Genomic DNA, 26,912 nt, shown 5'->3' on the forward strand with positions numbered 1-26,912 from the left:
TAATCACATTCCTGAAGAAAGCAGGCTCCACTCTAGAGCTTTTCTATTCAATTCTCCTTAGCTACAACAAGACTGACCAGACAACCAACTACTTACTGTAAGAAAATATATTAAAATCACATTATTTGTCCAGAGCAAGAAAACCATCCATTTCTAATGCATAGCCAAAATTCAGCTGCCTTAATTTATACCCTGAGTAACTGTTTACAATTAAAGATTTCTGTATTTTTTTGACTCAAGTCCAGCACCAAAATTTTTCTATAGTTTGATATTTTTAAATAGCACTTGGACCAACCAAAGAGTCCAAGTTGTCACCACCAAACTATGACAGGAAAAATACCTTTACTAAGAGCTCTGCATGTGTGTATTTTTAAGTCAAGTCAGAAGTCTTTATTTTCGGCAAGAAATCCCTCCTCTGCTTGTTCTAAAACTAAAAGTAAATAAATAAATAAAACACCCTTCAAAACAATGTACAATTTTTAATTCCCTTTCTCATTCCCTTTTGATTTGTTTTATAAAATGTTGCAAACTGCAAAAAGAGTTGTCCAAAAATACATTTCTATACACAAGGAGCATTGTACTTAAGCAAGGAAGAGTTACTCTTTCAGGTTTTTCAACAAAAGCTAATTGCCAGTTGTTCTGTTTGAAGTAAAAAGGTGACCCATGATAACAGATCCAATTATTCAAGTACAAATTTGCATGGCCCAGGGGACATGCCTTGTAACAGCAATAACGTCATTAAAAAGGAAAAGTCAAACTGGATAATCTGTGGAAGGAAAAAACACTTAAAAATATTTATTTTGCCATGATCAGACTGATAGATGTGTGTGGGTGATGCAGCTGAAATTCTGGCTCATGCTGGTGATCAGACAGCAGTTATCTAATGACATATTGAAAAAAAAAATCCACTAAGAGATTAATTCGTCTCATGCCATAAACATTCACAGAGAGTCATGATGTTTCCTCTCCGTGTCAAACTACTCAGAATAAAATTCCTGCAACATTTGTCAAAAGAAGCTGTCAAAAAAAAAAACGTAGCTTAAATAATCATAAGACTAAAACCCTCTGGGTCAGTAAGAACAATTTGTAAGCAAGTCGTGTGTGGGTTGGATAACAGCAGCGTATCAAGCCTGACCAAGGCATGTTGAGCACTGATCCTTTCTTGCAGCCAACAGTTAATTACCCTGGCATGAAATCTGATCAACAGTGTGAACATCCCTGGCTTAAGGGCTCTACAGTAATATAAGTTAGTAAATAGGACAGATAAGGAGTTTCACAGAGATCTCTTACAACATACTTCAAGAGAATGCTTCTTGACTTAAATTTCAATCCCAAGTCGACTTAAATTTCAACCCAAAGGCAATCAGCATGACTCGAGCCCAACAAAATATACCAATGGAAATGGCAGAGGCAGACTGGAGTCTTCTACCAAGAAAGCAAACTTCATAAAGGAAAACCTGCATTGCTGCTTAGTGGTTTTGAGATAAAAGACACTACAAAGACTCTGCAACTAATGCATTGTAGATATGTATTTTTTAGAAATACTGAACACAGTTTCTTTGGAACAACTCACATTGCTTTGGTCTTGTATAACCAGATGTTGCTCTTGAAATGAGCCATACACCAGACAGCTTACTGTCACAGCTCAACACGCATAGTCATCAGCCGTTTTGTCCATCAGACAGTTTTCTGTCTCTTTTTGATTTCTTCCAACAGAGGAACCATTACTTAAATGTTTGCTAACATCTGCCACGAGAAGTTCAAGATTTCAGATGTTACTTTGCCAAAAGCGTCCCAGGAATGGCTTCTTTGAGGACAACCTCCCCAAAATGCATGAACAGCCCATCCCCACATGCAGTAAGTCAAACAGGCACAGCAGAAAGCCCAGCTGGCTGCACCAAGAACTCCTGAAGGAGCTCCAATGCAAAAAGGAAGAGTAGGGAAGGTAGATGCACGGACTGGCTACCTAGGAGTACAGAAATACTGCCTGAGCACTTGCAGAGACAAATAAAGGCAAAGCTCCAGTGAAGTTGAGAACCATGAGATGGGAAGGGCAATGAGAAGAGCTTGTAGGCAAAAGGAACACTAAAGAAAACACAGGTTTACTGCTGAATGAGATGCAATTTGGTGTCAAAGGACACTGAAAAAAGTGAGACACCCAACACCTGATTTCCCTCAGTCTTCACTTGCAAGGTTTGCTGTCATACCTCCCCAGTCTGGGTGTGTAGTGGCAAAGTTTGCAGAATGAAGGAATATTCACCATAAAGGAAGGTTGGGTCAGGGACCACATCACTGGACACATCACAGCAAACGCGGTAAACACAACACAAGTCCATGGGACTGGATGGGCCACACCGGAGGGTGCTGAGGGAGCTTGTGATGACATTATGAGGTCATGCACAACCATTTTTACAAGGTCGTGGCACCTGATCGTGGTTCCTGAGGACTGACAAAGACAAATGCCATGCCCACCGACAGAAGGTGGAAGCCATTTCTAAGTGCACAAAGAAGGTGTCTGGGAAGAGCCAACATGGTTTTACCAAGGGCACATCCTTCATCCTGACCCTGAAAAAGCTTCCAACTCCAAATTACTATCTTTTCCTGCATCAAAACAGCTATTAACAACAGCCACTGGGAATAAAAAGCATAAGGCTATGTCCTGCAAGGATCCATTTAGGATAATGACTTAAAAAGCAAAATGCAGTTTGACTTGTCAGAAGGAGGCCAACACACAATGACAACATTTAACACTGGGTTTTATATTAATTTTTTAAAACATACTGAGATTATTATACAACTTACATATCTGCTCAGATAGTCATGCAGCAGAACTAGAGTCTTCCATGAGAACATAAGAAAGAACATTTTTCATTGATGTGATATGACAATTGACCACAGATTTCATGCAGCTGGACTTCTAAGAGTGACAATCATTTCACTTATGTCTCTATTTTAAACCCATTGAACTGGAGGCCTGATTTTGCAGCAGGTCTTTCCAGTCAGGCTTTTACCCACAGCTCCAAATGCCAGAGCCCCTCCGGCCAGCACTGTGCCTGCTTTGCCATGGCTATCTTTAGCTACACCATGGGAAGTAATAGAACAGGTTGAAAGAAGCACAACAGAGGCCTGGCCCAAGGACTGATTCAGCACCTCATACCCTCCTCCGTCATGGGGCTGAGAGGGTATGGACATGGACAATTTATGTCTTTATTTTTTCCAGATGGAAAGAGGGAGAAAATACCTGGATTTACCAAATTTCCAGGCAATGGCAAGAAAAATAAAGAAAAAAAAGCAGCAGTGCTTCAGTGCCTGGATGAGAAAATGGTATAGAGCAGCATGTTCTGAATTCATTAGTACCTGGTGAAATTTCTGGAATTGATTAACTTCATCCAGGGACTGCCTTCTCTAAAATAAACCAGAACCAAATTACTACAGCTTAAATGTGCCAGGGATCTTCTAGCATGAAGACAAGGGGAAGCCATCGATACCACCACACAGCAGTAGTGGCTGCCCAAGCAGGACTCAGACAGCACCTGTGACATGTAGGAGGAACTGAAACACCTGAGAAGACAGAAAACACAGGCAGGAAACTTCCACCGCCTCAGGGGACACAGTAAATACCAACCATACTCCAGAGACTGCTGTTTCAGGCATCAGCAGTTAGTGTTCCCAGGGGACAAAACACCAGAGCACCCACAAGAGAAGCAGCACATTTTGAGTACTCAGCACAGCGTGGAGCTCCGCTGAAGACATACCTGTGTAGGAACCATACTCTAATTGTAGCCACAACGCACTGAAATTCCAGTGCTAGAAGACAGATGGCCTAGTGACGCCTCCTTCTGAAAAGGGGAATTACAAAGTCATGAGTTGGCTTATTGAAAAGATAAACTAAGGGTAAAATGCTTTCAGGTAGAATGGAGCTTTTTCAAAGGCACTGTATGAGAAGCTGAGAATGTTTACCATTAACTATTAAAAAAAACAACCTACAGAGGAACTAGGGAAAGCCAGCATGATTAAAAATCAGATGCTGTTAGCAGTAAGACAGATATTCTTTAAGTGCATAGGGTGGTATCCAAACACAGAAAACAGAAATAAGCACCAATTCAGACAAACTGAATGTAAATAATAAGATAGAGTTAAAAAAGAAGTTTGAGAAATAGCTTACTTAAGTATAAAAGCTGCTTTTGAAATATTTTTTTCAAACACCGCAAGTAGGATGCCTGCCAGAAAGTCTGTTGGGATGACAGATGAGATGATCAAAATGAAAAGAGACCACTTCATAAGCAGAAAAGCTAAATAATTTCCATCAAACTCTTAGCCAGGCACCCAGGGAAGAGAACAAAAGCAAGGCAAGCACATAGCGATACTTCCCACTATATGCTCCCATCTTCAGCTACCTGAAGCTTAGGGACTTTGTAATTCAGACGCATCTGCACGATAGCTTCTAATGGATTCTTCTGCCATGAATTTTAAATAAACCCAGTATTTCCAAAAGAATGCATCAGGAACTGACAAACTATTGTGTTCTGTAGCTGTTGCTGACAGCAGCCTTGTTATCAAACAAATAGACGGAGGAAAACACACCACCAATTTTTATAAAAGGGCCCTGGGTAGCTAAAGAATTGCAGATCACTAAGTCTGACTTCTGTGTTGAAAAGAAGCTAGTAATAAATAACAAAATTAGTAAACCATAAAACCAGCTTTTTGTGCCAGAAAGCCATGCCACAGAAACATATCTTTTGAAGAAATCCAAAGGTATGTGGACACGGGTGAGCCTATTAATACAGTAACTGAAATTCCAAAGCCTTTGATAAGGTTCTTTGCTGGGTATGGCAGGGCAAGATGGAAGATCTCTTCTAATAACAACTGCTAAAATGTAAAAGCTATCTATTCATTCCAATTTTTTAAGCAAGTTTGTGACTGTAGCAGCATAAGTGTTTTGTGCTGGAAGCCAAGCTGTTCACCTGCTCTTCCAGGTCATTACTGAACAATGAAAACTGTTTTTGGTAGTTGCAATTAAAATGACTATAAACAGCTACGGAATAATTCAGGGACACTATGGAGGAAATGAGCTGGCAGAAGAGTTCATTGCAAGTGCAAGTAAAGGTATATGCAGTACGAGACGCCTCTTAGTGTGTATACTCTGTGATAGACCCTACACTTGACATTACCACTCAAAAAAAAAAATCTTAGTCAAACATGGATAGGTCTTTAAGCATTTTAGCTCAGAGTTAATGAAAGGACAAATAGAATGGTAGGAATAAGAAGGAAGGAATATGAAACATTTCTGTATTAGCTTCATGTAGATCTCTCCAATACTCTGTATCACAGGGTGGTACGTGACAGTATCTGGGAGAAGAGCTCGAAACACACACCATGTTCTTCAGCCTGGAAAAAGTTACTGACTCTGGATGTCATTAATGCCAGGAGTATAAAAGCATTTAAAAAACAAGCCTGTGCACTGAAAAAGGTCCATGAAGCATGACAATCCTGTTGCAAGTTTTTGCTCAAGTTTCCCAGCCCACTGGTTGCCAGGAATGAAACTTAGTCTGTTCTTGTATGTTTTCTCCCAAGCATATGCTATTGGCCAGAGCTAGAGACAAGATTGTAAAGAAGAATGATCTCTGGTCAGACTACAGCTGTATTTTTAAAATTCCATTTTATTTTAAAATACTCTGGACAAGTGGTTCATTATTCTGGAAAAACAATTCAGTTCTTGTTGTCCCTAGCAGAAATTCTCTTCAGTTAAGATTTTTTTTTTTTGAGAGGACACACCTTGTTAGGTGACAGCATGTATCTTCAAACCTAGGTCCAGTTTTTATTTCCCCAGCACGGTGTGTTTATCTTGAATTCAAAAGCACCCAGAGACTACTCTATTTTTACTTCAGCTCTACCTCTGTGTAGACTCCTGATCACAAAAGATTAATAAAAAATCCAGGGAGCAATCAAATTAATATCCTTCTTCCCTAAAGCTAACATTAGTTTTATCACAGGTCCGCTAGGAGGCAGGGACAACATGTAAAATTCAGTATGAATGATTGCTCTTAAAAGGCTGCCACCTACCAGGATAATAAAAAACTATCAAAAAATGGTAAAAATAACCAAGTTTTAAGTAAAAGTTTTCTTCCAGCAACTGTATACTGAGGTTCTGGACAGGGCCTGCTAAGCCTGCTCTACTTCTTTGCCACTAGAAATAAAGTGGAAACCAGTTTATGGCTCCCCTGGCCCTCCTGCACAGCGCTGAAAGGCTGCAGTGAGATGATGCCATATTTGACATTTTGCACAGTGACTTTTATGTATCCCCATACATTCTTGATTTTGTTTAACCAAACCTATGACTTGCTGTATGCTGCCAGAAGTGCTTGGCTTCAGCCTCAAAATAGATTGGTTAAAATCTATAAGGCAGGAATATGCAGTACTGGCAAAACGTAAATATTCCGATGTACCCAGCAAACAACTTCGACATGCCCTCCAATATTACTCTTCGCTACAGGGCACAGCAAGAATTAAGGCTTTTTAAGGCAGCCGAGACTGCCCAGAATCACCAACAAAGTTCCTACCGAATCAATAAAGGCAGCTGGCAAGTCATCTTGGCAACATGTCCACCTCCAAAGTCAAATCTAATAGCAGGACTGAATCCCCCTTTGTTGACAATTTCTTCCCTCTTTCCCCTGCAGCAGGGACAAGCTCTAAGGCTACATGGGCTTTTAAGCTGAAAGAGACAGTTCTTGCAGCACTATTTCATTCCAGCTACGACTGTCTGGGAAAGCATTTGGCATACTTCACTGAACAAACCTGACTGCTTACAGTGACGCTTAAAGATTTTGACGCTTAAAGGAAGAGAAGGCTGAGGTGAGGTCTACCCGGATTTAAATGTGTATGAATGAATAACCCGGTCTTTAATTGAATGATCTTCCTCAATTAGCAATGCCAAGATGCTGTTAACCAAAAAAAGATTATCATATTGCTCTTTGGCAGGATAAAACTGAAAGTTGATCAGCCTTATCAACCAAAATGGTTTCTGGACTTTATAAACAGATCAGCAGGAGGAAAATAAACAGCACGTCCAACAGGCAATCTGCTACCTTTTGCTGCATTTCTCACCAGTATCAGGGAATGAGCAGGGAAGTTGAGTATGCCGAAGTATCAGCCAGTCTTACCTTGCTTCCCCCCTTGTCTGCTGCTCCCAGGAGACACACGGAAGCTATAAACCTTTAACCCATTCAGGGCAATTGTAAGCATCCCAAGTATTCAACACATAAAATATTTGATATAAAGTTGTCTGAAAGATGCCTTTTGTTCACATTGTTTTTTATGCAGTTTTGTTTGCTTGCTTAAAAAATTAAATCATAAAACCTAAGTTTGATTTGAGCACCTGGCTTTGACCTCCACAGAAGACTTACCTGCAAATGTGTCTGGAGGAAATGTTTTTAAAATTAATATTTTCTACTCTGATCAGTCACATGGCTGCCCCTCCTATTCCTCAAAGTATGCAAAACATTTAATTCTTGTTTGGGAATTTCTATTTATTACTCTTCTTCAGAACAGACGTAAAGACAAACTGAGATTATGCTAAAAATACTTCAGGAAGCTATAGGTACAGAACCATTTGGCAGATATGTATGCCCTCTGATGCACTCCACCTTGGGAAGAATGGAGGGGGAGAGAGAGTACTTGAGCTCTGCTGCCGAAGTTATGGCTGTCGGCCTGGGCAGAAGCAGCCCAGTCTCACCTGCATGCAGCAGTGCTGCCATTTCTGCTTTGCTGTCCTCACGGAGCAGACAGCAAGGAGGGGAGTGTGCTCCCACCTCCTTCCCCCCCTCCCTCTAGGGAAGGCAGGGCCAAAGTGAGCTCTGCTCACATGAACTCCTGGCATCGGCTCCCCTCTACTCAGTTCATCACGACATCTGACAGGGAAATTGTTTTTCTTTGTGACTGTCCTCAGTCCCATTGCCTCCTACAGAAGAGGCCACCCACAGCGGCTGCAAATGCCTCAGCAGAAGCAGCAGTGGCTAGGAAATAACCTCCTATAACAAAGAAAACTCTGACCTACACAGGTTACCCAGATTGTTTCTTCCCCTTCAGAAAAGTCTCATTACACAGAGGTCCAACTGCTGACCACAGTGAAGAAAGAAAACTGAAGTGAACCCCAGGACAGCCGATGCTTCCTTGCCACCAGCAGCAGACAGGCATGGTCCTCTCCTCCAACGGCCAGCAAGTGGAAATCTTTAGTAAGTCACCCGAGGAATACGGCACGCAGGAAGGGAAATGCTGTTCTCTGTGCACTTCGTTCACTTTCAGTGAGTACACAACTGGGTAGTAAATTCAAGCAGCTGTACATGCACAGGCATGAGTCACTCACAGCTGGCCAGTTCTCTCCTACCTTGCAAAATGGAAAAACACTCACTATGAAAGACCACAGCAAAGCCTCAGTAACCAGCCAGTGACCAACCAAACAGATCAGCTGCCACAGCTGGAAACATACAACCCAGAGGTTGGCACCCAATCCAGGGATTGGCATGCTCCATTGCTAGGGATGATGGGGAAGTGAAAACTGGCACATACCACGTTCCATACCTAAATTCATATACCCTCCCCCTCCAAATGCAAAAAACCCCCAAAGAAACAACAAAAAAAACCACACCAAGAACCACCCCTCCCCACCTCAACAGCAACAAAAAAACCACCCCAAAAAAAACTTGCCAATCAATCAGTTTGCTCAGAGACATGTCCTTAGCTGAGATTTAACAAGGAAAATTATATCAAATGCAGATTAGCCTGAGAGCAAATTTGGCTCCAGCATATACCAAAGATCAGAAGAGACTATGTAAACTTATTAGTAATCATTAAGCAAATGTTAGTAACTTCCCAGAATTTCCCCACACCAAAGTAGACACCCTCCCAGGAAGTAAAAAATGTTTTTTCTAAGATTGCTTCCTTCTTGATGACAAAAGACTACTCTTCTGTCAGCTCCAAACCCTAAACATCACTATGGCAGATCTGTATTTCTCTTAATACAGGTAATTAAGCAGAGTTATGTAAAGGGAACAATATTTCTTTGTTTCTGTTCTCTGTTTAGTTAGTTAGTTTTAATTTTTAAAGCACTGGCACGAAACCAAAACTGAATAACTAGTATAGGAATTTCTAAGAAAGAAAATAATTCTTTCTTAAAGCCATATCTTAAGAAGTTATGGATTAAGAAAAGAAGGTATGACAATGAAGACTGTGGCTGGACCTGGAAATTACAAATGCATGCAATTAGACACTAAAACAGATGACTTCAAAGATAAATCAATATAGATTAAGTATTCATGAAAGTAATAATGGCAACAGCATTAAGAATAATATATGGAAACATAGGGCATAGTATGGTACTCTTGCCTGTCAGGACAAGAAGCTTTAAGTATTTGCCCTAATTAGTATTATTTTAAGCATCTATTAAGATATATGGAAAGAAAATAACTAAATCCCATAAAAAGAGAACTAAAAGAAAACAAAAAGTTTGCTTACTCTTCTTGACGCAAGTCATTAACGCTCCGATCTAGTGAGATCATATCACTTGCAACCATATTAAACCCAAACTCTTTAATGCTGGCTTGAATGGATTCTTTGTAATCTGGTCCTAAAACGTATGGCTTCGCTTCCTCTCCAGGACCACCAACAACTCCATGAGGCTCAGGCTCTTTGGGTTCAAAATTACCAAGGACTCCAGGTCGTAAAACAGGATCTCGGTAAACAAATGTCTGAGGCTTAAATGTGAGATACTGCCTCTGGATGATGTTTTGCTGTTTGTTATCACCACCACCATGATGATTTAGTTCATTTTTGGCCTTATTTTTCCTTCGAATGGATTCCAAGTCCACTTCCACACCTTCAACATGAGGCCAAGGTACCACAGGTTTGAACTTCTCATTTCCTAGTCCATGGTCTCCTTTGTTTGGCATGGGTCTGTTGGCTTCTTGTTCATCCTATATACACAGAGAGAAACAGCAGTAGATCATACAAATTGATGACCCTTTATTTATTTAAATCCAGTATGTTAATGCATATTTAGTTGGTACTAATGCATATTTAGTTGGTACTAAGTATATGTTAAGCAAGAAGGGAGAAGTCTCTGTTAAGGGGCTCAATGCACACTTTTAACAAAAGCAACTGGCTGCTGGAGAGCATCACCAGCCATTGACCACACTTACCTTGATGAGCAGGTCCTGGAAATGGCCTAATGCCCAAAGCGTTCCCAAAGACCAAATACCCACGTAGGACATTTTAACTTGAACATAGTTCAGGCTGCACACCAAACTAACATGCAGGGAGCACTGATGAAGCACTTATGAAGGACAGGGTGGTGCAGAGGCAGCCAACACCGCAACACAGAGCACAGTCTCCTTGGGGCCACTCTTGGACACAGGGTGTTTCTGAGGCTATGTGTACCGGCTGCTGAGACTTCTGTAGGGTCTCAGTGGTTGCTAGATACAGCCTCAACATGTTTCTGCACTGGGAAAGCATGCCGTGACTACGTGTAATCTGGCACGGACATCTGCAGCAGTCTCAAGCCACGTCTAATCCCTACCCTTCACCCCCCCCGAACCCCCCTCCCCCGACTTGCTCCCACCAAGCTTTGCTCCCTCTGCCGCAACAGCAGCACTGTTTACTTAGAGCCATGAGGTAAGCTGAAGGCACTGGGGACAGCAGGCAAAAATGAGATGCAGCCCTGATCCGATCTGTTGCATGGCCACACAGACAGACCCGCCTGGGAAGCTGTGCTGGGGCTGAAGAGAGCTGCCACAGGCACTGGCACCGATACCTCCTGCATCCTTGTTTAAAACAACTTATACCGTTTGACAACACTCCTCCCTGCCCCCCAATCAAAAGGTCTGAAGTTCTCCCTGAGAAGAAAGGCTAGGATTTTGAAAACTGCTTGGTGTTTTCAGCCATGAGTGACATTGGTGGGGTTAGAACAAGGGTGGGTGATTTTGGAACAAACTTTTTGGACAGAAAGGCTCTGAAGAGTCCAAGTGTGAAGTCTCCAGAGTACAACAGCCCCACCCATGAACGCTCCCCAAAACATACAGTCACTGCTTTTTCCAATACTACTCTCCAAGAGGACAACAGGGAAAGATCTCCTGCTAAAATTATCTATTTGTGAACAGGCCAGATGTTAGATCACACCAAAATCTGAAGAGAACAATGCACACATTTTAGCAACACCTCACTACCTAGTCACAAATACAGAATCAAACACAAAATTGAAATCGGAAGGGTGTCACCTATTCAAACCTACAGGAGGCTGGGATAGCTTCACAGTTATACCCGGTTTCTCAGAGGTTGATCTAGTCACACCCTGAAACCCTCCAGTTTTCCTGAACAACTTGTTCCAGTTGTTCAATCCGTCTCACAGTGAAGGTATTTTTCCTCATACCTCAGTAGAAGTTTCTCATGTCATACCTAGTGATGACTGCCTCTTGCCCTTTCAGCGTGCACCCCTCAGAAGACTATTTCCATCTTCTCTGTAATCTCTCTTTTGAGTGTGAAAAGATGCAGTTAGATTCCCTGTTAGACTTTTCTCCAGCCAAAGGAAGCCGAGCTCCTCTACCCTTTCCATGACCGTGTCACGTCCTGCAGCCCTGTAACTTCCCTAGCAGGTCTTTGCTAGGTCCTCCCCATTTGTTAACATCTCTCCTGTACTGGTCAGTGCAGGAGGAGAAACCAGACGCAGGCTTGTTAATGCTGTGTGTCTGGAAAGAAACCGCATCTCTTTGCTTGGTGGCTAAGCTCGCCCTAGTGTAACCCATCATGCAGTTTGCCTTTACTGTGGCAAGGGCGCAACGCTGACCCATGGCAGCGTTTAACTAAACCACACATTACTTACTAATGCATTACAGTATTTTCCTCACATATAATTCTACATAATAAAACTTCAGAAATAAAGAAAAATCCAATATAAAATATGTCTAGGTTAACATGGGAGTCAGACTGGCTCCAATTCAAAATAATAAGAGTTTATTCAAGAAACTTTCTGACCTTTCTGCTTGTTCTTGTTTAAATAGGGAAGATGTACAAAATGCAGAAGCATTACATTATTTTGTTCCTCCATCACCATTTTTTGAGGAACTAGAGTTTGAGCCAGAGTGAGAAAGGGAAGGATAAGGGCATGTGAAAAGTCACATTTTGCAAGGAGGTAGAAGGCTGCCATGGATCTAAATTAAGCCCTGAGAGGACTTTTGAGGAGAGCATCATCTCACACTTACCCTGGAAATCAAAAGGAATGCTTTATCACTCAACTGTCAGAACAGTGCTGAGGACTCAGCTCCTACCAACTCGCATCTAATTCCTGCTCAAAGTGTGGAGGCAGCTATAAAAGCCAACAAAATGGTGGGCATCATCAGGAAGGATGTTTAAAGAGAGCATCATTTTGACTGCATAAAATTTTGAGGCATTCATGTCTTCAGTAAGTGCCATGTCAAAAAGGAGTTGAAGGCGGCACAGAGTAGGGCAACTGGACTGAAAGAGAAGGTAGACAGATGCTTTGAGATAAGAGACCAGCATGGCTGGCCTTTCATTTTAAGGCTCTGCAGCTGGGAGATGTGATGGCTGAGCGGTATACAATTGACGTTGGGAAAATCGTGAAGGTGATGGATAAATTGAATGGAAACCCACTGTTTACCCTAAATACAAGAACTGGAGGCACTTGACAAAATTGATAAATCAACCAAAAAAATATTATTTACACAGTGATCTCCTGGAATATGCTCAACAGGAGGCTGTGGAGAGAATGGTACAAACAGTTGCACAATGCATGAAACAGCGTGACGGATGACATAAAAGGACTGGGCAGGGAGGTACCTTCTGAAAACTCTAATTCAACAGCTGTGGATTGGAAGAGTCCAAAGGGAAGGGAGTGTATAAAACAGCCAGGTTTACATGCTGTCACTCTCAGACACCATCCTGGATCACTAGTCTCAATCAGCCAGGAACTTCTTATGCCCCTGATCTGTATGAAATTAAATACCCTTTCATTCCACTTCCACCGCCTATAAAACAGTTACGAGCTTCCACTTAGTTCTTGCACTGAAACGTAACAGTTTTCAAAGTAATGTCAGAGCTATGACTTACCTTGCATTACATTTAGCCCCAATATAACTGTTATGTACGATTTGCCTTATAATGCATTTATTTGCTGTTCCCTTCCAGATATTAAATATATTCTGTTTTGCAGGCCTTGGAAAATATTGCAAAAAACCAAGAAAATTATACACAAACTCACAGACACACTCATTCACTTCCCTCCAATTTTTATGTACCTAGGACCGATATGATAGAAGGCATTAGTTGTGGATTAACCCCTGCAGGCAGCTCAGCACCACACTGCTGCTCACTCCTCCCTCCCCACCCTGGCCACAAATCTACACCACAGCATCATATGGGATGCTATGAAGAAAATTAAGTCCATCTCAGCACTTTATGTGCATTTTTACAAAAAGAACTAGCGGTGTTTAAGTGTGTGGTGCAGAATACAGCTTCTGGACATCATTAATTTCTCCAGAGATAACAGAGACAAAGGTTTTTTCAAATACTCTCTGTAAAAAAAGCAAAGTCAAACCACAATCAAAGACCTATTTTGGTCATCATATAAGCCACAATGCCTTAGCTGGGTATTTCCAGAGCTGCTTCTCATCTATGAATTATAACCACCCCCCCCTTTTTTTTAAAAATAAATTTAACGACATACCAAAAAAACTGAAGTAATTTTAAATCAGTGTGCCTCCCATTAAAAATTTGACTCAGCTAAAAATGTAGTATCAAATTTCATACCACATTAACAGTCAAACTGGAAGGCGTGCATATGAAATAAAAAAATAAAACCACAACAACCTTTCTAAAGTGGAAAAACAAGATAATCTTAAAATTATTTGAAAAACTTTGGAAGAGATAATTCAATGACAACAAGGTAAAGGGAGAGCTTGGAAGAAGTAAGCATGACATACATCTGCACACTGCACTTCTAGCTTGTCCAAAAATGAGGGGACAGGAGCAAAAAAATCCAACCAATCTGCAAATTCTCTCACATCTGAAGACAAAGAACAAAATCTCACTACATCTTTATAAAGGATAGACAGTAAGACGTTTACATAGAGTAATATAAAAAAGATGTTTTCTCCACAGATTATTTCTATTTTTCTATAGGGCTAGATCTAGGATTTCCTGTCAGCTTTTCTAGCTTGAGTTCAGTGCATGCTGCTTTATTTTTTTAACGTTCTTCTCACTCCTTAGCGTATTATGTATGAGTCACTGCAATGGGTGTATCGGAAACAGTGAGATGATATAAATACAGTCAATTCCTGACATAAAAAAAAAAAAGAAAAAAATGAGGTGGTATTTGGTATCCTTTTTGCAAATTAGGTTGTTCCTTTTTGCAAAAGAGAGGAATGCGATTAAAGGTATAGAGAACATAACCCTATCTCTTTTGAAACATGTTTCTAAATTATATAAAGTGAAAGGAAAAACTGGAAGAGGTCTTCATAGAGCTGCAAAATTGGTCAACCTGTAGGAGGACTGGAGTTGTAGGTGGCAAAACCCCTGCAAATATGAAAGTTGCATGATCTGCTTTTCTTTAGTCAACCAGTTTGAGACTGGCAACTCCCTAAAACTCCCTATGAAATAATGTCTGAAGTACAAATTGATATTAAAAAAGTGGATTTGCTTCATTTCTAAAATGGAAGACCAGCACACTGAAAAACATTTGCTAATTCAAAGCAACGTCCATAAAAGCGACTTGCTCATCTAGACAAAAAAATCAATGGAGTGCAAAAAATGAAAAGGGGAACAATAAAGTAGAATCCAGTAGTATTTTCATTACCCAAGGATGCAAAAGGAAGTTAAAAAAAACCCCTCACACACTCAGAATACACACGTTCATACCCACCTGATTAAAGAGATACTCAGCATTGTAATATTGTGGTATTCCTCATGAAAAAAACCACCTATAAAACCTGATACAATTTAATATTTTAGTAACCTAGGAGTCCAAACCCTACATAGTTCTATTTTCTCCAGTCCAGCTTTTACCTTTCTTAACTCTTGGCTGCATCTACCCCACTGCACTTACCACGAAAGGCAAATACAATGTATGTTCTTCTGCCATAAGGAAGAGTTCAAGGACTTTTAACTAAGGATCAATCAATAGCTCTCAGAGCTCCCCTGATGCAAGTTCCTCTTCTATGCAAAACAGAATAATTCTGAATAGAACCTGTCACAGACACTCCAACAGAGACCACACAGCTATCAGTTTAGCAAGGATTTCAACACATTTATTTTGCTTTGTTTGCCTCAACTTAGTGCAGCCACACTCCTAGTTTATCAGAGAAAAAAGCCACTCAAGAGGAACGATATACAGCCTAGTATTTTCAATTATCGAAGTAAACAGGAGGGGATCATTTTAATTTACTCAGTTACCTTGTTTAAAAAAAATAACCAACAAAGAAAAAGGACTACAAGCTGGATTCACAGATTTCCTTTTTGACTAGACTCATGCAGGGAAGATACTAAAATAATGTCTGTTCTCAGCATGCTTCTAGCATGATTCTGCTCTACTAGCTAATAACCCTCAACATGTAGTCTGTTTTGGCTTACTTTGAATCATTATGTGTGGGTCTTACTTACCAGGTTACAGTTCAGGGCATAGATGGAAAAAACCAAAGTGCCACACTGAATTACTTAGTCCTGAAACTATTTTTGTGCCACATGATAGAAAAAGACTCCACAACACTTTTACGACTAAAAAACTGGAAAACTTCAGTATAAAGATCAAACACAGACAAAAAAGAAAATTAATTCATCCAACAATGCATTTCTGAATAAATATCACCCTGGATACCCACTAACTCCAGAACAAATAAAATAAGCAATGATTCCCACAGCACAGTTGGTTGCCGGTCAAAAGGACTCTGTAAGATTGCACACCTTTCACTTTCACCACCTGTGGTAACCTCCATCCAAGCAATCAGAAGTTGCAGCTGCTGCAGGCCCAGCCACAGAGGGAAAAGCAAGACCAAAAGCACACAGAGATGGAAAAACACAGCTTCTCAAACAAGGATAAACATTCCATCGCTTCAGAAAAGAATTAAAAAGCCCTTGTAAACCTTGCACAAGAAGTCTGTTTTGAGCTCCACATGCAGCACTGTCTTCAAGTCATGTTTTACAAAACCTTTCATCAAACAATTTCATCACAAGGCAACTGCATTGATTCAAATTAAGGCAGAAATTGGAGCAGGAAAATTCTTTTATCATACATGAGCAGTGGCATTCAAGCCACCTGGCTCGAAAGGGGCATTTGCTGTCACAGTGCCTCTCTCTTGCTTTGGCTTTGTCTCTCAGTGTATTTCAGAGGCACTCCAAAGGTGATGGAGTGCATATTTCTGTGCTCTGTAGCTCCTACAGTGACTTTTAAAACTTGGGTAACTTAGAACAGAGCATTTACAGGAACTGTAGAAACACAGAGAGAAACAGAATTTCACACTAAATTGTAGAGAAAATTTGAAGTTTATAAATAAGTTTGTAAAAATAACAGACTGCTAAATCACTGTAATTGCATGCTTTGTGCAACTCAAGTGAAAAAACATCCTGTTGATGGTATATTTGTCACTAGCATTTCCAAGAAAACATATCTTTAAGTTAAGTTCTTATGTTCATAGTTGCCCTCAGTTTTGACAGATACACTGACAACATGAAAGTCCATTATGCAACCAATGCCTTCACTCCATAGCAGATTTTTGCTCCAGTAAATGTTCTAGGGGAAACTAAACATACTTAAACAAGACCTACATCATACCTATTAGGGCTAAAGATGTGTAAGTTGTGTTATGCCAACCTGGGATAAGTTTTGGTAGACAGAACTAACTTGACTACAGTTTTGTACCACACACACATTACTGTGATTTCATCTCCAACAAGCAAGTAATCCTACCTGACAACATCAGTCTACTTTTTGGAATGTTCAACACAAAACTTAGTCAGAAGCCACTTATGAGCCACAAAGAAACCCCCAAACAATTAAAAAGAACTTTGGTGATCAAAACAAGCAAGCATTACACTATATGCTTAATTTATATATATATATGTGTGTGTGTGTGTATATTCTATTCATAAAAAAAATACATAACTGAAGTTTAACCAAGGTGCAAGGGCCACAGGCAGCTTTGGAGGAATGCACGTTCAGTATGGTTTTATATTGCTGTGTAATGTATTCCCACCTACACCTGAAGAATGAAAAAAAAAATTTTTTTAAATAAACCAAAGCAAGGCAACTTCCCCCTTCACTTGTTTCCTAGATTTCACAGCAGCTGTCAAGCTGACAGATAATGCGATGCACTAGTCACTACCCTGCACCATCCTTTATCCAGCTTGCTTTTTCTTGTCCGATTTCTCTCAGTTCCCAAGTAGCTAAGGGAACTGTTCTGTCAGAGATAGATATCTGTAATAAAAGTACTAGTCACCAGCTCTCAAGAAAATCCTTATTCCCACTGATTCCTTATGTCCTCTCTGGTAAGGCAAAACAGGACAAACACTAGTAGTTACACTTCTACAATTACAGAAGTAACTTAGTTTTCAATAGATACCAGCAGACCACAGTCATTCATATCAACTCAGCCCACTGAAAACAAATAATAATGTAGCAGTATCTCTGAGCCCCAAAATTACCTGAGTTAGCTGAGGTAAAACAACTTGGGGGACTAAGATCAACAATTTTCTTCTATTTTAGGGTTGACATTCTGGAGTTTGAATGCATTGCTTATAAAAAAGCAAGTGGCATGTTCAAAATTACAAAGGGCACATAACAGAGGAACTGTTTGCAAAAATGTGAATCTGGCAACAGCTTGACGTTCTGCTATTATGAAGGAGTTTGTCAATTTAGCATTAAAGTTCTGAGTGATTTGCATTAATCTACACGAGTCTATCGCTGATTCAAAAACATTATAAAAACAAATTGTTAATTTTTAGACTCATGACTAGGTAACAATATTCACAAGCATCTGAGGTCATCTCTGCTGGTGTTTGAACTGGTGAGTAGAAGAAAGACACTGAGGAAGGTAAGGCTCAGTTTCTCAACTTTATTTTTGAAATAGTTACTGTTGCTGTAAGAGTTCCTTGGGCAAAGAGACCAACTAGCTCTTCCTGTCCTCTTTGATTTTTGTAAAGATACTGTCTACTTTGTCACAGCAGTAGCATTCATCTAGGACAGTGACTTCAGGCTATTGCTGCAACTGCCATGGTCTGCAGCCAGCATCTCACAAGGTCATCGCATATAAAGTTGTATTAAGCTATCGAAGCCCTCAGGTAATAAATCACATGGGGACCGCTTCCACCCCTTGTCCTTCCCTTTTTTTTTTGGTGGCGTATCTGTAAATATAAGTAACTCCCTCCAATATTCAAATTTTTAACAATGTGAGAATGCTTATTTTCAGTTGAAATAACTTGATTGCCCAGCTATTTACCTAACAGGGGAATGCCATAAATCCCAAATTTTACCTGTTTACCTGCAGAGTACCTTGTTTAAAGATACATATCCATATTTAGGTTAGCCAGCATGATACCCATCTAAGTATCCCATTTAAATGAAATTATTCTGTTGCAATATTAGCTTTCACTTGCAAGGGCAATTTGTCTGAACTAATGATGCTTCTGTCACCCTCTTCGGCCTTGCTATGCACTTATCACTTCAGCTCCTGCGGAGCAACACAATCCTGCTGCAAGTGCTGCTTCTGCTTACTGCTTTACCCCCTGCCCTTGCTCCTACGCTCCCTTTTCTGATGTCCCCACTCTCCCACAACCTACTGCTGTATATGTTCCTCCTCCTGGAGGAGTCTGGATCTTCTATAAATGTAATGGTCACACTCATATGCATCTGGTCCAGACTAAGCAACTTTGCTTAGCAAAGTTCAGTTACCTTCATCAACAGCAGAGACTACCAGGAGACCTGGGCCAGTGTGCTTTGTGCCAGATCCACTCTCTTATCGGGGATGCCACTGGCCACCCAAAACTTGCAAACTTCTCTGTCTCTCTCACCGTCAGTGAGATTTAAGAGTATAAGAAGGACAGTGGGAACATGGTCTATCTTACATGGTGCTTCCTTAGGAGAGGTGCAGTACTTCTCAAATTCCTGCATGACAGGCAATTTCAGAGTTAGATTCTACCTGACTGGAAGCAAGTAAAAATAAAGACACTGAGTGCTTCGGAACAAATTACTGTCAAAACCAGCAGTCTTTTATTGTCCTCATTTTTACCGGTACTCAGTGTGTGTGGAGTATCAAATCAATTCCAACTTGCCTCTGTTGTTGCCTGAGATTCAACCCTTACTCAGTTTTTACATATCCCCTCCATCCATTCCATACTGCTACATTCCATACAAGTCCCACTTGTAGTCCAACAGTAATGCTGTGTGAAAGAAGTCTTGTCAGAGATCCACATCACTCAAAACCCCCACTTAAGAGATGCCCAAGAGCTTTGTGGAGGTAGCCACAAGCAACGCACCTCTTCTTGCAGCTCTGGAGAGGAACACGTAATCTGGGATAGTAATTAAGGAGATCTAAAATAGAAAGGCTCAGATTAATATCTGTTTATTCCAGTATTTATGGTATTAAGTAGAAGCTGCCTAACTTTGTAACTTAAGGCTAGTTTAAAAGCAGGCAAAATAGCCTCTTATTGTTAAGATTGCAGTAATTTTCAAGTAACGCAAATATTCCTACACTGAATCATAAATGAAGCTGCTGTATTACCTCAGGTGATGTTATATTTTAGTGTCTCCCATGCTGCAGAAACAGAAACATGTAGGCACTAATAGCCTGTGCAATTAAAACAGAACACCAAACCACATTTGTAGCTGCTTGCTGCAGAATAATAAAAAACTTGTTAGAGGACCCTGGATAAGACAGAAGTATGATCCAGAGCCTACTAGATCCTCTCCTTACAGACAGCACACCAAAGATGACAGAAAGGCTTTTAAACTTAGAACAGCAAGAATCAATTACAAGCTTATTACAACTGGAATAATCAACATTTTCCGTAGAAGAAAGCCAAAGCGATCAAGCAGGGACAGAACATAAACAGAAGAACATAAAAGCAACTATCTCCACTGCATCTTTTCAGGAGTTTCTGCTGCTTGTTAATTAAGTGGCTTTCTCTGTTGCATCAAAGTGCAATTTCTCTAGTTCCCAGGAAACCAGAAACCACAGGAGACCACACGCTTTCCTTGCCTGCACGGATCCTGGCCTGCTCTTCTTAACGGAATGTAACAACAAATCCAGAAAAGACAAATATTGTACATCATACAGGGTAGTCAGTTTAGGTCAAGTACTTAAGACTGGTCTAATCAATGACCAGCTGACTCCGAGACTCTGCTTCAACTCCAAGAAGCTGCCATCAACTGCTTTCAAATGCCCGTAACTTTCATTCTTTCTCTGCACAACAGACACATTTCTACATACTGCAGCCTGTATTGTCATTAGCATGTATTTAGCATGGTATTTCAACTGTAGAGCATTATCCACAGTAATTCATTCTCAAACAAAGACTGCAGTGACGCAGACCTCCAAGCCAACAAAAAAGCACCTGTTCAGTGTGTTTATCTTCAAATGTACCATATGGGTTGCTATATCATAAATGAGACTCCACACAAATTTAAAAAGAAAGAAAATATAACTGATTTGTATGCTGGTTGACTCACTTCATGTTAAACTCAGCCATTTAAAATATTTTATTGTGATTTAGTTGTTCAGAACACTGTTATGATAACAGCAAAGACCCATGAAGAGGCCAAAGAGCAAGTAAAGCACCAAGCCCTGGGGCACAGTTATCATTCTACTGCAGCATCAGGGAGAAAAAGCTATCCCAGGTAAGCAAAGCCCACCAGACACTGACCCCTATCTTTCTGAAAAAAAGACCAGCATCTTGTCCAGTCTTGTGAGTGGAGACACTAAAGGACCCAACTGCTTTCAGTTTTCCTCTTCTTCCTGAAGCAACTCTCCACCCGAAATCTTAGATATCAAGTTGCATCTACTCACACAAAGAACACTTACTGCCTAGAAAAGTAAAACTTGTTTTCTCTTAAAACCTTCATTAAAATAATTCTTTTTCAACTTAAACTGGAGGCAATCCATGGGGTGCCTTGCTGTGCAAGGGGTTCAGCAAGGTGACTCGTTCCTTAAGCAAATGCACCAGCTGCTATAGGTATTGCAGGAGGAGCAAAGCTTTAGATGAACTGACATATTCTAAATAAAAAGTGCAACAAACTGTCTTCTAGGGACACAGCCAACCCCAGAAAAACATTTAAGCAGATGAAGGCTGTGGGAAGTCTCCAAATGCTCAGAATTCTGGCTGGCTCTAATCAATATTATCATCTCTCATTTCTGTAAACATTTCTTGTTATGTATTTTGTTCAAATGCAACCTTCTGTTCCCCTTTTAATTTCCCTCAAATTTCCAGTTTTGTTTACAGTGCTTTGGTTATGATGGTGCCAGTGCTTACCCTATTTTAGAGGGGTAGAAGGTGGAGGCAAGATTTTTTCTAACTCTTTCTTCTAGACAAAATCTGAATATCAGGAAATCCCTTCTGAAAAATGGATTGCAGAAATGCATGGCAGAAAATGCAGGATTTTTTCCCCTGTCTCCCTCCAGGTGATTAGGAGTACATCTGCACACAGCTATGTGCTTTGGAGCAATGCTACGCATTCAATCAGATTTTGAAAATGGTGCTTAATGGCTCACATAACACATCTAGAAAACAGTAAAATAATCAACAACAACAAAAAAAACACCCCTAAGTCTGCCCTTGAACTTGCACACAAGGGCTTCCGAGTCAAGTATCAGATGCTTTCCCCCATTTTTTCTAAGCTTTTCTTAACAGACATGCCTTTGGACATGTAATACAGAACATTCCACAACCATAAGATAGATTTTTCTAATGTAGCCTGATAAATTGAAATCTGTGATTTTTTAATAGAAGAGACTTTCAAGTGAAGAACAGCAAACCACAGTGAAGATAAAGGCTTTTATTATCACACACTTACAACAAAATTAATCAGAAGCATACTTAGGCTATAATAAATTGCTTCATAATAATTCGAGTAACCACGACCTTGCTGGCCTACGAGCTTTCTCCCCAGGATACATGGAAAAAGTGGAGCATACCATAGTTATACAACTGTTCACAATTTTTCTCTCTAAAGGGATTTTATAAATGACTGACTGGAAAATTATGAGTATTAAGAACAAATTGCACAATTCCTTAAGACTTCATCTCCTTTGGAGCTGACTGCAAGATGTAAAAGGGCCTCCAGATATCAGGTCTTTGTCTATGACTCCTGGACTATTTCTTCCCTTCTTCAGAGAAAAAGATGCATTGATTTTTCATCTGAGTTTTCTATCTTTCTCTGTATTGCCAATTAGAGGCTAGCAGGATAGCAGACACTGGTATTAGATTAGTAAAACGGTATTCACACAGGAGAGCAGGTCCTGCTTTTTAGCTTAAATGACCTCCTTTCCCTTGTAGATCTCTAAGACTATGCAACTTTAACAATTAATAAAAATTAAGAGCAAACTACCCTGAATACCTGAAAATAAATCCAATATTGTATTGATACCTTGCCAATTTACTATATGCTGATGCATGTAGTTTAACTATTTATACACTAGTATTCTACTACTGCCACATGCACATGCTTTCAAGTGCTTGGCAAACAATTCCAATAGTTACTGCAATCAAATGGAAGAAAAACAGAAACAGCCATGAGGATGAATTATTTCACTGCAATATTGCCATAATCCAGAACGCCGTCACTTCGATCACTAAGACCTTCCCTCTGGTACTTTCTCATCTCACTTGCGCACTCTGTGATCTTCAGCTGCATTGCCTTGTCTTTTGTGTCCAGCGTGCTGGTCTCATCCAGTCCTGTTACACCTACACTCAACGCATTGCCACAATCACCAAGAACCTTCTTCCACAGCCCCTAATGGTTTAGCAATAACAAGCTATCTCTTTCCTATCCCCAAAACCTCTTTCATCTTTTTCCCCGCAGAGAAGTTGTGCCCTCCAAGGTGAAAGGCTTAAAACACAGCATCACTGAAAAGGTTTAGTACAAGATTTGTTCTTGTCACTACATTTCAACATTAAATGAAGCTTGTGACCTTTCTAGTTGAGTCATTGCTCCTTTCACATTCTGTCTCACGCCAGGAATATCCTTCATTTTATGCATATGTTTGAATGAGATCTTAAAAATAGAACTCATGTTTATTCATATGGACATTAAAGATTCCTAAGGACTTCTAAGATGTCCTCTGTCCAGCTTCATTTCCTTCCATAAAGGAAGGATTATTCTCCTTTTCCTGTGTAGTAGTGTTACACAGAGGACTATGAGGGGGCAAGGGTTTTCATTCTACGAAGACCAAATTCCTTTTAGGAATGTTCTCTGTTGACTAAGAATGATGAAGCTGTTTCTTTTGGACTTAAACAATCAAAATTTAAAGTAGTCAAATTTTAAGCTGTAGAGATAAGCAGGTAAAAACAAGCATATGCTTTGAATTAAAAAAGTAAGAGACCAAAAATTTACAATTTATAATCCATAACTTTGCTATTGAAAATATCCAACTTCTATTACTGTTCCCTCCAGAGGGAAAAAGCCTCAGAAAGAAACAAAACCTACCATCAATCCTCATGTTCTAAGCAGCTGAGGACAGCTTTTCTGGCCCTCCAGGCATCAGCTATGAACAGTGTGCTCGTTAAAGCCCGCAGAGGAACTTCATCCTTGTTTTTCAATCATCCGAGACAGATGGATATTTAAAAATCATACATTTGTTTTATATAGCCCAGCAAGTAAATGACATTTACAATACAATAAATCCATCGCTGATGGACACACTTGATAAGGGATGCAGGTTTCTGTGCTATATTTTGTCTGCCTCAATTTTTAAAGACACATACGTCAATCTCATTTCATATTTCTTGCTATTAAGAAGCAAATTCCATGATTAGATTTTCATTTATTTTGAAATATTACCATTCTCAAGCTTTACAACAGCCTATTTCTGTCTTCTTTTTTTAAACTGCATTTCACAATTTGATCAACCCTACCATTTTGAAAGCTTTTTCAAAGATACAGCCAGCTGTAACAAAAAGCTGCATTGTATGAAAATGACATATACAGTCTAAAACCTGTTTCTGAAAGTTTCAACTGATCTCCCAGAAGATTTCAGAAATTCAGAGTATTTACGTAAGTACCTTATGTCAATGCCTGACTAGATAAGTGGGGGAGAAATCATTTGTTATGATCAATTGTGTTCTCCATCCCATCTTTCCCTGACCCTTCATTCCTGTATCTTTTCTACGCAGGATATTAAATAAAATCTGTGTGGTATTTGCCAATAATTAGTTATATTTTACTGAATTGTTGAGGTGAGGTAAGTTCTTATGTGTCCTAAATGCTTAAAAAAAATAACAACACAATACATATATCTGAGGTGTAAGAAGGAAAAAAGATCTGAAACAATAATTATTAAGAACCAATTTATTGAACAGATAAATCAATCTTAGTTAAATTGACTATTTCTGTGACAGCTAGTGACATTACTTGTTTTTCTGTGAAGTAAACATGATGAAAATCAAAACCTATTTTCATAGCTTCGCTCTAGAAACCACATCACACGTGAGTACAGCCAGGTTCTTTGCATCTTTTAGATACCCAGCAAGAATACTATAATATAATCCACAAATTTCTTCGAACAGACTCCATTGAACTTGTCTGCTCTCCACTATGGTTACCAGCCTTGCACTTAGCTCCGCACTCTCCACGCAGTATCATTTGAGTATGGAAGTCACCACGCTCATGCTGAGACCACAAGACCTAGTGGAGGGGCAGACACGCTGCACCTGGACTTCAAGAAATGGACTGCCTTGGCATTTACTTTGTTAGTGCAGATGATCCACAGTGCTGCCAGCAACCTAGAAACTGTCTGAGACTAACATTCAAAACATTACTCTCAAAGACGACTTTGGGAACTGACATCCTACCGCTTTCCCTTAATGTGGCACCAAGGATCAGCCTCCATAGCCCTGAACACCTTCCAAAGGACCTGCCTAGACCTTTCCATTTCCAGCTCAGGCACACTCCGGCCAGTATTTCTGACCACATGTCTGGAGAAGGAACATTACCCTTCCGTATGCACTGATACCCTTGCCATTGGACTGTAGCATTCTACTGTTTAAATCATTTGGCATACAACACACACAAAGAAAGATACATGAGGATCCTTCTTGTTTGCAATGAATGGAAGTCAGTGTCTTCAGCACCACGCCTAACTGCAGGACATCCCCACCATCCAAAGTGCATAGCAAAGAGGCATTTCTCTGAAGCACTGTAATCTTGTCAAAACTTGTCCAGTCCTTTTAAACATTTTTGGTATGAAATCATAAGTCTTAGCAATTCAGACTCTCCATGTAAGTAACAAGAATGGAATTTTTGTTAAAAATTGATCTCAAAATGATGGCGAGTCTTTCCTCGGGTTATACTTGCCCCAGTAATGCTGTTCCCAGCTGGAGCTATTTCTACAAGCCCTAAGTATGCATGCTCCTGGTAGGCTTCAAACAGAGCTGCTAATAACTGCATTTACGAAAACTGTGCCCTTAACTTACTGCATCTAACACAGAAAAAAATATTAGCAAACAATGCTTGTGATCTATCCAGTTCATTAAATGGGTGTTTAAATCGGAATGCAGTTTGCTAAGTCAAGACCTTTATGTGCTAGTCTTGCACTTTAACTGCTAACAAAGAAAATTTTGTAAAAGCCTGTCAGGAAACTAGCTTCTAAAGGCCTCTGCGGTCCCCATGAAAGAGAGCCTGTTTTCTCTAACAGGGTAAAAAGCTGGCCAGCAGCTGCAGAAAGAAAAGTCAGTAAGGCAGTTCATACTTATGTCTGGCTGGGGAGGCAGTGCCTCCCAAGGGGAAGAACTGCAAAAGAAGAAAGATGTCAGTATTTCGATCTTCAGTATGAAAGAGAAGCTACACGCATAAGCCATCAAATACCAAAGAAGGGTGAAGTGGCAGATGTACCAGGACAGGACAGTAAACAATATAGTTTTGTTTGCTATACATCCAAACCCACAAGTAATGTATCTAATAAAAATACAAAATAAATAAAATCCACTGTATTTTGCTACCTTTCAATAACCTGCAAAGCTATTACATTGAAAAGGATAAGGAAAAGCAATATAGGAGAGCCTCTTCTGTAAGAGACAATACATTCACACGGTTGTCAATCAAGCCAATCTTACTACTGTCATTAATCAGTCACCTTTCGGGATGAGGTGATTTCTTTTTTAAAAGTTCTCACACACAAGTGACAACAGCACAACATAAGAGGGATATGCTCTGTTTAGAACCCTCATATGTGAGTTACCCAAATCAACATTTTCTCAATACATTATCATACAATGTAGACTTGGACAAATCCTCTTAAGTTCAGACACAGAAAATCAGACTGAGTCACCAACCCACTAGACAGTTCCAGTAAACTGAAACAAACAAAAAAGCAAAACAAACAAAAGAAACCCATAGAAAAAAAAAAAAAACCAACAAGAAACCCACTCTTTATTTTTTTAAATTACAATTAAACAGTTCTACAGTTTTAAGTCTCATGGCAAACCAAAAATATCAGGAACAACAATGAAGAGGTGTCAGTGTGCTCTTTGGTGAAATTGACAGAAATATCCAACTAGATATAAAAAAACCCAACAAACTTGCACCATGAGAATGGCCAAACAGTGGGACAAGTTAGGCAGAGCGGTTGTGCTGTCTCCCTCCCTGGAGGTTTTCAAGGCCCAGCTGAGCAAATCCCCGAGCAGCCTGTCTGACCACACAGCCAACCCTG

General features: G+C 40.0%; 1 protein-coding gene across 3 annotated transcripts in view; it reads right to left on the bottom strand.

The window, feature by feature from the left end:
• GALNT7 (polypeptide N-acetylgalactosaminyltransferase 7) overlaps window positions 1-26,912 on the bottom strand; it is a 74,348-nt gene that overhangs the window by 32,279 nt on the left and 15,157 nt on the right. For all 3 annotated transcript variants that reach the window (XM_080372493.1, XM_080372492.1, XM_080372491.1), the window contains exon 2: window positions 9,511-9,968. In XM_080372493.1, coding sequence (XP_080228619.1) covers window positions 9,511-9,968 — 458 coding nt within the window. The remainder of the gene's footprint in view (window positions 1-9,510; window positions 9,969-26,912) is intronic.

The sequence above is a fragment of the Falco punctatus genome, assembly GCF_963210335.1.
Source record: "Falco punctatus genome assembly, chromosome: 1".
NCBI lineage: Eukaryota > Metazoa > Chordata > Aves > Falconiformes > Falconidae > Falco > Falco punctatus.